General features: G+C 63.8%; 1 protein-coding gene across 1 annotated transcript; it reads right to left on the reverse strand.

Moving 5' to 3' along the window:
• Window positions 1–134: 134 nt before the first annotated feature.
• Window positions 135–11,310, reverse strand: LOC142356276 (uncharacterized). The gene is made up of 16 exons (XM_075408223.1): window positions 10,929–11,310; window positions 10,139–10,334; window positions 9,913–10,000; window positions 9,225–9,442; window positions 8,535–8,616; window positions 8,031–8,244; window positions 6,855–7,054; window positions 6,393–6,538; window positions 5,159–5,354; window positions 4,461–4,724; window positions 3,901–4,039; window positions 3,456–3,582; window positions 2,119–2,276; window positions 1,368–1,558; window positions 738–884; window positions 135–488 (listed from the first exon to the last, which is right to left on the reverse strand). The coding sequence occupies exons 1-16, from the start codon at window positions 11,308–11,310 to the stop codon at window positions 135–137; spliced, it is 3,102 nt and encodes a 1,033-aa protein (XP_075264338.1).
• Window positions 11,311–11,702: the final 392 nt, after the last annotated feature.

Genomic DNA, 11,702 nt, shown 5'->3' on the forward strand with positions numbered 1-11,702 from the left:
ATCTGCCCCTCGAGCGTTTCCCCTCGCCCTTCCTCCCCACCTCTGTCTGTCGGCCTGCCTCCTCATCTGCCAGTCCGTCTCCCCTCCTCTCTCCTCCCCTCCCCTCCCCTCCCCTCTCCTGCCTCATGCCCGCCTCACTCACTGCTGGCGGGAATTGCCAAAAGCATGCGGACAGCCTGATAGGCAGCCTGGCCTGGCCGGATCCTTGCCTTGAAACGCTTGTTCTCAGCCTCCACCTCCGCGTACGCCCCCCACAGCACGAGGTCGTCCCGCCTGTCCGCGAGGATGGCCTTGGCGCTGTCCTTTCCACCGCCGCTCGCAGCCTCCAGGCGGAAGAGAGCGCGGGCAAGGGCGGGCTGCCCACTCATCGGCCCTGTCACCAGCAGCCGGAGGAGACGGCGGAGGAAGTCGCGCCGGCTGCTGTCGGCCTCCCACCAGGCACCTCCGCCGCCGCCGACGTCTCTCTCCCAAGGAGGCCCGGCTTCAGGCTGTCCGTCGTCAGGGCATTAGCATACCAACAGTTAGGGAGCAGGAAGGTGTGGCAGGGCACCAGTACTTGCAGCCAGATAGCTGTTTTGTTCTTGGGGAGTCGGCTGCTGTTTACAACGCCAGCCTGGGCTGAAGAGGGCTAAGAAGCTGGAGAGGCCGCCCCCCGGGAAGGACGGCGAAAGACACGGAAGAGGGGCCGGAAGGAGAGGATGCGGGACATTCAGAGAAGGGAAGGCAGGGCGTCTCACGTTAACGAAGCAGCTTTCAAGGCCAGGCGGCAGCAGCCATGCCATCTGCCGCCAGCCGTCCGAGTCAAGTCCGGCCTCTGCCACGTCTGCGAGCGTGGCTGTCAGTGCCTTACAGTCCGACGCCGAGAAGCTGTCTGACGTCGAGTCCTGTGCGGCAATCACCGGGCCAGCAGGTGGGGTACTGTGATCAGACAGCGAGGGCACCGGCGGGTGCGGGGGCAAGGGGGGTTGCTATCTATGCATGCTGACGGCTGCCCTCTAACGCAAAACACGGAGAGACATCAAGACGCGGATGTGGTGGCAGCGCTGCGGGGGGGGGGGGGGGGGGGGGGAGCGTGGAGCGGAGCACCGCAGCCAGGGTGTTGGGGGAGGCGACAGGGCAGAAGTGAGACCGAGGAGCGTCGAGGGAGGGAGGGCTGGGAGATGGAGAGTCTGTTGATGAGAACGATGACGATGCTGGTGATGGCGGCTCCGGAGGGTGGAAGGGAGGGCAGGGCAGGGCAGGGGAGAGAAGAGGTGGAGAGGGCAGAGCCAGGAAATTCCCCCCCCCCCCCCCCCCCCAGGTTCGCGAGGGCTGGAAGGTCGTAGGGCCGGGCATATGGCAGAGGGAGGCATGGAGGCATGGCGCACCAAAAGACAGGCAATCCTGCTGTTGGAGCACAGCCCACGCCCAAGTGGCGCACCCAACAGCTTACAGCAACCCAGCGCCAGCTGCTCCCTCATCTCCAGGCAGTGGTCCAGCGAGAACAGGAAGCTCCTCATGTCGTCCAGCTCCACCAACCGTTCAGCGTCCACCTCCTCCTCGCCTTCCGCCTCCGCCCCTGACACACAGCGCAGCCCAAGAGACAGTCACCGCCTCCATCCCGTCCTGGCCACTACTTGCAGACCGTCACCGCGCGCGGCCTCCCCGTCGCCCTCACCCGGCCTCACAACGCCTATCTTCACTTAGGCCGTCATGCACTGCCGCTAACTACGACAGGACCTTCTCTGGCCGTCAGGCGCCCGATTCTTGCGACGTTGTATTGCGAGGCTTCACTTCATTCTCACAACTATAGCAGCGGTGCCGTGATCCGCAGGCTACTGAGTTCCCCTTCACCCTCCCTCCTTCCCTCCCTCCGTCCCTGTCTGCCGGTCTGCCTGTCGGTCTCTGAACCCCCCCCTCCCCTCCCCGCCCCCCCGCACCCGCAGGGGGCTGTCGATCGCTCCGTCGTTATTGAATCTCATGAAGCCGCGGCCACTTCCATACCTGCAATTCTTCCCTCCGGCCCGGCCTATCTCAGTTCGGGCCTGAGGATCAAACTCCCGCGGTGCCACATCCCACATGATTCCACTCAACGATGACACAATACATCTCACAGAGCAACACAACAAGGGGCCACACCTCCGCCGTCCCTGTCGCCGGCGGCCGTGGCGATGGGGTGCCACTGGGTCGTGCTCCGCCGCACCTCCTCCTCCACCCAGTTGGCCAGGGCCGCGGGGCTGATGGCCGCATCCTCGCCCATCCCCGCCCCCAGGCCAGCCTCAAGCTTCATCCCCAACCTGGGCAGCACACGGTGATGCAAGCAGGGATCAGTACTCCCATGGCCTCCATCCTGTCCCCAGACGCCTGTCCCCGACCGCCTGTCCCCAGACGCCTGTCCTCGACCGCCCATGTCCCCAGACGCGTGTCCCCGACCGCCTGTCCCCAGACGCGTACTGTCCCCGACCGCCTGTCCCCATGGACGCCTGTCCCCGACCGCCTGTCCCCAGACGTATACGCCCATGTCCCCGACCGCCTGTCCCCAGACGCCCATGTCCCCGACCGCCTGTCCCCGACCGCCCATGTGTCCCCAGACGCCTGTCCCCTACCGCGCCTGTCCCCAGACGCCTGTCCCCGACCGCCTGTCCCCAGACGCCTGTCCTCGACCGCCTGTCCCCAGCTTCGCGTGACGTCCCCGACCGCCTGTGCCCAGCTACGCGTGTCCCGGCCGACCGCCTGTCCCCAGACGCGTGTCCCCGGCCAGACGCCTGTCCCCGACCGCCTGTCCCCAGACGTACGCCTGTCCCCGACCGCCTGTCCCCAGACGTACGCCTGTCCCCGACCGCCTGTCCCCAGACGCGTGTCCCCGACCGCCTGTCCCCAGACGCCTGTACCCCCGACCGCCTGTCCCTAGACGCCTGTCCTCGACCGCCTGTCCCCAGACGCTTGTCCCCGACCGCCTGTCCCCAGACGCGTGTCCCCGACCGCCTGTCCCCAGACGCCTACGTCCCCGCCCCCGCGCGCGCCTGTCCCCAGACGCCTACGTCCCCGCGACCGCCTGTCCCCAGATCACGCGTGTCCCCGACCGCCGATCATGTCCCCGACCGCCTGTCCCCAGACGCCAGCTGTCCCCGACCGCCTGCTCCAGTTGCGCCTCGTCTTACGATCCTCTCCCTTTGAGCCGATGTCGCGGGGTCCTCTTTCTCCCCTGGCGAATCCCCACTCACTTCCTTTCCGATCGGTCGTCGTGGGACGATCCAATCGACAGAATTGGCAGAAAGCCTCGTACATAGGAGACACGGTTAGAAGCGGAGGCCATGCCGTGATGTGCAAACAGACGTGGCCGGGTCCAGCTTCAGCACGAGCGGCCGGCTGTCTAGCCCGAAAGACCGACCACACAACATCCCGTAGGCCATGGGGCGGGAGCCAGCCAGCACATGCGCTGCGGGTCGCTGCCAGACAGCGGCCACCGGAAATACCTTGCCATCAGCTCCTCCTCCGTCTCCTCCTCCTCCTCCGGCTCCTGCGGCTGATCTTCCTCAGGCCCTTCTGCCTTGTCCTTCGTTGCCTTGCCGCCGGCGCCGGGCTCCTCCTCTCCGGCCGCACCTTGACCGCGGCCCCCACACAGCAGCAGTCAGTCGGATCGGGCAAGGCCGGGTCGTTCCACCTACCGAATCCACCGGTCGCTTTGGGCTGCGTTTCCATGAACATTCCCCCATGCCCTTTCACGCGAGAGATATCATCGACTGTGGTGTCAGCAAAGACGACAATGACCCAAATATGATTGATACAGGAGATCGACGACGCCCGGCGCTGCGTTCCGTGAACTGTCTATTCATGCACGCCGCATGTGCAGTCAGACAACGATAACGGTGAGAAGGCCAGTGGACCGCCAGGGCTCGTAGGCGCGGCCGGCGCACGCACCTTCCTCTGGTGTAGCCTCGAGGGAGCCTTGGGCAGGGGCAAGGTCCCTCCATTCCGACCATCCCCCGCCGCCTCCGCCCCCCTCGAGGTCATCTTCCGATTCAGCGGCTGCCAGCTTGACCTCTTCATCCGCTGCCGCCTGTTGGGGCGATGTCGTGACAGGGCGGCAGTACACAGCATGTGGCGCCAGGCTTTCAGTTGAAGCACAAATGCCTAAAGAAGGCTCCCCCCGCCCCCCTGCGGCCACACACACGCTACCATCTCTGTGCCCTGTTCATTGCTGCGGTGGCGCATGTGGCCCTATTTCCTAGTTCTATCCACCGCCGCCACCACTGTTTCACACCCCCTCTCCGGATCGCTTGCTAGTCCCACGCACCCCCCCCCCCATTGCACTGCCTCCCGGCTCCTCGTCCCGCCCTTGAGCCACGCTCCCCCCCACCCTCCGTAATTCTCTTTCCTTCCCTCCCAGCCCCACGCCCCCTCTGATGCCCTGTTGCTGCCGCTGCCCTGCGACCGAGGCAGGCCCCAGCCGGCCCTGGGGTGGCGCTCCCGGCCCGGACCTGTTGGCCGCCAAGGAACAGCCCCTCCGCCCAGCGGCTCCAGCCGCGCCCTCCCTCATCGCCGATCCGCGGAGCTCCGCTCCGCCAAAAGTCCTTGAACTCAGCGGCCTTTGCGCTGTCCGTCCCCATGCTAGGCGGGAAAGGAGGAGAAAAGACAGAGAACTCCAGGGCTGCCTGGATCGTCGCCACCCCGCGCTCTGTGTAGCCGCTCTGTAGCCACGCCTGTATGGCCTGGAGCACAAAGCCAACGCGAGCCTCCTCGATCTGCGGCAAACATGCCGGCGCGCCATATCAGAGCAGCCGTGCATGCAGCATCACGCAAGTTCAATCGGCGATAATCATTGCCATGGGGCGTGCCGGGCTCTGATGGCTTGCATGCGTACATCCTGCCCCCTGGTCTATGTGCACCAAGGCCTGCTCAGGCCGCGAGGACGTGGGGAGCCGGTGGGAGGTGAGCCGGGTTGGGGCAAGCTGGTCTGCTGGGAGCTGTCTTCTGCAGAGGCGCATGGAGGGATCTGCTGCCGCCGGGAAGTGAAAAGTAGTAGCGAGGGGGGGGGGGTGTGCTGTGTGGGTGTGTGTGTGTGTGTGTGTGTGGGTGGGTGGGTGGGTGGGTGGGGGGTGCAACTGCAAAGGGCCCTGGGGAGGGGAGGGCCGGCGAGCGGGGTCGGGCGGGGCGGGGCCCGGAGGTCGAGTCCCACCTTGAGCAGCTCGCCGTGCGGAGCTTCTTCTCGCCTGAAGCGGGCAACCTGTCCTCCAATAGCCCCGATGGCCTCGACGTATGCATCAGTTAGCTTGGCAAGACGGAAGTCAGAGCAGCTGCCCCGCTCCAGCTGCAGGTACCGCTCCCAAAGCCCCGGCATCGCGGCGCCATCCCGATGAAGGAGCCGCTGCCACCTGCACGCCGGCGATGAGGCGAGTCGCTGAGGGGCTGAGGATCCGCAAGCCGGCAAGGAAACCGGGACCGTTGACGGTTGGCAATTAAGCAAACAACCGAGGGAGGTGCCCGCTGCAACAGTGACAAAGTATATGCTGCTAGCTGCTCCTGGCAGGGGTCGAGGCACCGGCCTGGCGGTGATGGCGGCGGGTTGCTGATTATCAAGAGTGGGGACGGTCATTGCTATGATGACGGGTTCGCGATAGCCGGGAAGGCGCTGGGTGCAAGATCGTCGCGCGCGCAGCCGTGGTGGCCGGTGGTGGTGGTAGTGGAAGGGTTGGGGGGGGGGGGGGGGGGAGGGTGGCATGATGCTGGGGTCCCTGGGAAGGGCGAGACATCCGGCGAGGCAGCGAGGGTCAACCTGAGACCCAATCGGCCGTGAAGCGAAAGAATCAGAGGTCGGTGCGGTGTGAATGCCTATGACACTGTCTATCGATAAGAGGTGACACGAGATCACATTCGATCCCTCCCACAGCGTCCTGCACACGGGGATGATGCCTCACAGTATGCCTCACTGTTGTGTAGCAAAGCGGCGACTGCTGCTGCTGCTGTGTGTGTGTGTGTGTGTGTGTGTGTGCAGCATACATGCCGGTGTGCGGTATGGGGCCGTCCAAATCTTCCCGTGGGTGTGAACTTTTGGGCATGCACCTCTGTCTGTCTGTCTGTCTGTCTGTCTGTGTCCCTCCCTCCCTCTCGCTCTGGCCGTCATGACAATACACAGGGACAGGGGGCAAAGGCCCTGGCGGCAGGACGGGGGGGAGGGGTGCCAGGCTGGGTGAGGGTTCGCGCTTGCACGGCATTGGCTGCAGCCACGCGGCAGGTGAATACATCACGTCTGGGCTCTCTACGTCCTCTCATGCACCCACAGATACCCACAGCTTGGAGTGATGCAAGACAGCGACTGTGTGGTCCATTGAATACCGCTCTGTGAAGGCACCTCGCGGCCAGACAGGCGCACGACACAATTCAGGCCAGAGTCAAGGCCAGCCGGCATCCACCTGGTGAGCATCTGGGGCTTCGTGGCCATGACGCTCATGGCATCCATGAAGACGAGCAGCAGCTTCTCAGATGAAGGGATGTGCTGCAGAGCCTTCTCCAGGATGGACAGCTTTTTCTCTGCCACAGCCACCTCCACCAAGTGGAGCTGCAAAGCCGCACATATCAACGGCTGTGCATTGGTGTCATGGACGCACAGGCAGGACTTGGCAGGCAGATAGAGTCCGGGCGAGAGCTAGCTAGGGAGGGCCAGAGCCGTGCAAGCGAGCGAGAAAGAGAGCCAGGCCGGTGTAGCCGTGCCGTGGATAGCTTCAGGTGGGACGCCCTGGCATGGAGGCGGCCAACAACTGGTGGGTGCGTTGCCGATACACACCGTCACACCAACTCATGCAGCAGAGCTATGCATGCCTAGCAACAGGTCGGGCGGCGTCTGATCTTGCAGCCCATTTGCATACAGTACGCACCTTCCGAGTCTGGCGTAGCGTCACTGCTTGGTCCTGGAAGGCAGCGTAGTCCAGCCATGTCTGCAGATTCCAGGGCTCCTCGCGGACCGCCTCGTTGAACTCCCGGGTCCGCCTGCGGATGTACTCCTCCACGCTCTCCATTACGGCCTGGGCTCCCGGAGTTCCGGGCCCTGGCCTGCCGCCAGGCTCATTCCCTGCACCTGCGTGCGATAACAAAATTATCGTGACAGGGGAGCAGCACAAACATCGAGTCAGAGGCGTTTGGCACGCAGTGCCTTAGGCTGACCCAGTGCGCAAGACTACAGTGCCAATCTTCACGTGGGCTGGAGGGGGCACAGAGGAGCTGTGGGAAGTTTCTTCATGACGCATCCACAGCTGCAGTCATGCATGCATATGGGCGCCACGCAGCCATGCCGTTACTGGCGATGGACGTTCGTGTTGGCCGCCTGTGCCCTCCGGCCGGCCTGCACCGTTCCCATTTTGGCCGCGCGGCCATCCCTTCCTCTGTGCCTTCCTCCGTCCCCGTCCGACGGCGGTCCAGGTCTGCCTTGTCCTGTGCGTCATTCGCCCCGTCTGTCTATATCTATCTCATCGCTGCGCTGCCTAGCAACTGCATCATTCTTGGACGTACTCGGCCATCAATCTGTACTTCTGTTACTTCCACCATCTGTCTATAACCCCCCCCCCCCCCCCCACCCTACGCGCTCTGTCTGGGTCTCCCTCGACTTGCGCGCCTGTGTGGGTCTGTCCATCCATCCATCCATCCATCCATCCATCCATCCGTCTGTCTGTCTGCTTGTCCGTCCGTCCATCAGTCTGCCTGCCTGCGTCGGTCTGTCCATCCATCCGTGTGTGTGTGTGTGTGTGTGTGTGTGTGGCTGTCGGTCTGCCTGCCTGGTCACGTCGATCGCAACTCTCGCGGTGCACCACTCCGAAGTTCACTGCTCTGTTCCCGTCTTTCATGTTCCTAGTCTCCATCTCTTGCCCCGTCCATCCATCCAACCGTCCAGCGTGTCCAGACGCGAGTCTCACACCTGTCTGTCAGGCCGTGCCCTCCGAACAACTGCCTGCGTGCCTTCCTGACACGTCCCGCTCTGGCCCCTCCCCCGCGGCCACAGAGGGCGCCGCCATGAAAATTCTGTGCCGCCCCGCGAGTGCATGCTCTTCCTCACTTACCGTCGGAGCTCTGCTCCAGAGGAATGACTGCCGGCAGCGGCAGCTGGAGCCGGCGGTCGCCCGCCTCCGCATCCAAGCCAACACTGCTCAAGAGAGGGCGGGAGCTCCGGTTCAGGTGACGTCCCTCGGAACGGGAGCCGCCGCCGCCACCGCTGCTCCTCTCGTTAGAGTGGAACCTGGTGCGGACACTGCTCCTGTCGCGCTCTCGCCTTGCCTGACAACAACAGGGAAGTTGTGTTGGCCAACCAGGACAGACGGGAAACAATGTAGGTACCGCCATGCAACGTGGTGCTGGAGGCCTCTGCCGGTGGTGATGGCTCCGGCGGTGTATCGGTCAGCGCTCATGCCAAGTATGGATCGGCAAACTCACGACATCCGTCTTCCAGATGAAGCCATGCCGGTGAAAAATCGATGCTTTTCACAGGGCGGCCGGAGGAAGGGGGGAGAGGGCTCTGGGAAGACACTGCCACGGAAGAGCCCACGGGGAGGGGGGGGGGGGACCACCTGAGAGGCAGAGAAATAGCGCTTGTCTTTGCTTGTAGCACCCGCGGCCATGCCCAAGTCTTCGAGTCCGCCCCCGGGCCGCCTGCGTTGCGGGGCGGGGTGGGGTGGGGCAGTGCGCGTCCTGTGTGTCAGCACTATACTTTGAAGACATGATGCCGTGCCGGCTCATTTCCTGATAGCAGCAGTGACGCCTAGCAGCGGGCTGTTGGCAGCGGGACTGCCATACAGAAGGACAAGTGGGGTGCCGCTGTGGGCTCCGCGGAGCGCGCCGCCGTAAAAAAATGGCTGCTGCCTCACTGGCGTAGCCCTGAAATGCGGTGGCCTGGGAGGCGGGTGTGAGACAGGAGGCCGGCTCTCTACCGGCCTATCTTAACGGCACACTGTCTGCCATCACGTGGATCTATCAACCGGTAATATAGTTCTATGTTTGAACTTCTGCCTGCCCGTGCGTGGGTGTGCCTGACATATGCAGTCAACAGCCCGGCTGTGCCTGCCTTTCGAGGTGGCAGGGATCGACTGCGCTGTCTGTGGCTGTCAATGCCTGCGACCCAATAGTAGACGTTTACCCGCAGTCCGGAGACAGTCCATACATTTACGTCACTGGGTGCACCTTTCGACGGCCTCTGATACGACCGTATCCTCAATCTGCAGCAGCAGCAGCAGCAGCAGCAGACTCTAGGACATGATTACCTGGGAGCTGCCCTCCTCGGCTGGCTGCCGCCACCGCGGGCGGTATACAGATGGTACGACGGGGTCTGGGCTCGGTAGAGGCTGTCGTATGCGAGGTTGTCCTTGTCCCCGTGGCTGTCGAACAAGTATGGCTCAGAGCCGCCGGCTCCACCGCTGGCCCCGCCGGCCGCTGCTTCCCCAGCGGCGGTGCGGTGGTGCTTCCGCTCCAGCTCCCGCACCTAAGCATCAGCAAAAAACAGGGCTCTCCTCCGCTGAACCACGCTGACAGCCGCCAAGCCGGGTCGATAACTCGAGAGTGCCATCGGGAAGCAAACGCAGAGGTGATGGAAAACAGCGGGTGGCCGGTAGAGAGGGGGAGGCGTCATCCAGCCGAATCGACGGGTGCCCAGGGGCCCAGGGGGGGGGGGGGGGGACTTGGTTACTCCAGGAATCGACGCACCAGGCACTTATTGGCTGTAGCTAGGCCACTAGAAAGCAGGGATCAGGAGGATGAAGTCTCATTCCCGTTTCCAGACTTCTTTCCCTGGCAACTCTCTGCATGCCTGTCTATCTTCCCATGTATTTGTGTGTGTGTGTGTGTGTGTGTGTGTGGAAGCATGCGCCAGCATGCAGTGGCTTGGCAGGTAGCACAAGGAGCGTCGTGCACACGCAGGGATCGACAGCCATGCGCCCGTGAAAGCAAGCGCACCTTATCAGCGTCTTGGCGTTGCCGGCTGTGCCTTGACCGGTGCTCCTTGTGGCTGTGTTTACTATGGTCTCGCTTCCGTTTCCTTGACCTGGAGACCCGACACACAGAACACAGCGTACGTCAGGGCACGTGGAACGGCGGCCAGTGTGGCTGCAGGCCCCCGGGACAAAGAACCAAACACCGTTGGCTGGCCTTCATAGGCAAGCTTGGCCTCTGTCAGTCTTACTCTTTCTTCGGGGACCGGCGGTCCTTTTCTCTCTTCTTCTCGGCCTTCTTCTTCCTCCTCTTCCGGTCATCGCTGCTGTTGCCGCCAGTACGAGGGTCGCCCTCCACCGGGGCATGCGCCTCCGGGCCTGCGGCGGTCTGCGGCCCGTCCCCGTCCTCACTGCTGTCCTCATCGTCACTGCTGGATGCAAAGTACCCTGCGCGGCATTGCAGATAGCGACTCAGAGCGTACGGCATCCCACACTTGAATGCAGCTTGCCCTCCACCCCTCTGCGGTCTGCCTGGGGCCGGCCGCAGGCGCCCCGTTTACGACTGTTGCCCCATAATATTGCCGGTGCGTCCCCGGGCGATTCAAGATCAACACTGCCCTGGCAGGCCACACCTGACCTACGCCCTAACCAAATAAAAAAACACAGCCATAGCCACTGCGGCACGTGATTGCTGGGATGGACGCACGGGCTGCCAAGCCGACACCACAACGAGAAGTTGGTGTGAGCCAGCGACCATGGCGTATGTGGGTCACAAATGATCGGCTCCGAGGCCCCTGCCCAGCGCCTGTGTTCTGGGCCGATAGCGACATGGATAGCTACGCTGCGAGGAGGCGTATGCTGTGCTACTTGCAGCGCAGCTTGCCTGTGTGAGCAATACCAGGCGGAACAGCTGGACAGCAGGAGAAGAGGGCACGGGCCGCCAGAGGGGGGGGTCGAGGAGTGCAGCAGGACGACGTCCCTCCGAGCGCCGGACCATCGTGTATGCACGCCGCGTTGATCGCACTGCCGCTCTGGACGTACCTTGGAGGTCTGCGGCTCGCAGCGGCACCTGCACACGGCTCGTGGGCGCTTGGCCGGGGTCCGGGGGGCGGTAGCTGGAGAACGCCGCGGCACCCAGCTCTGACACAGCCGCAGCCATCGCCAGTGGCCCGCCGTGGCCGCCTCCTCGCCCGGCTGGGCTTCCTGCAGCTTTTGCAGTCTCCCCTTCGTCATCCTGCGGCTCGCCGCTGCCGGCTTCTCGTGGCGACAGTGCTGCACTGGCAGCAGTGCGGCTGGGGTCATCTCCGGCATTCTGTGCCGATGCGCTCAAGGCCGTGTCCGGACCAGCGGTCCGACCATCACCTGCCGCATCGTGCTGCAATGGGAACAGCGCTCCACCGGCTGGGCGCTGGCCGCTGGACATCGTGCTGTCGTCGTCGACTCTGGTGGCGCTGATGCCGGCCTGCTGCCGTGCCGTCAATCACCTGTGCAATGCAGCTGGCAGCATGCCGGGCAGCCATTAATATCTCGGGCGGCACAGCTCAGCGAGAATCACCATAATGAAACATAGGTATCGACATCATCATCATCTTCATCATCATCATCATCATGGGGCCTGGACGTCGGGCGTATGCCTCGTGGCAGCGCTCCGCTACAGCCAACTATGGACGATGCAATCATACCCGAACTGTCCACAACACCAAGGCTAGACGTGCATCAGGTGGTCACGACGCGTGCGTACGGCAGGCATGCGTCAGTATCCTGTTCTGGCACCACCGCCTGAGGCTCTGCAGTCCCAGGATGTTCGACAGGACG

The sequence above is a fragment of the Convolutriloba macropyga genome, unplaced genomic scaffold (assembly GCF_964194025.1).
Source record: "Convolutriloba macropyga unplaced genomic scaffold, txConMacr16.3 SCAFFOLD_1447, whole genome shotgun sequence".
In the NCBI taxonomy this organism is placed as follows: Eukaryota; Metazoa; Xenacoelomorpha; order Acoela; family Convolutidae; genus Convolutriloba; species Convolutriloba macropyga.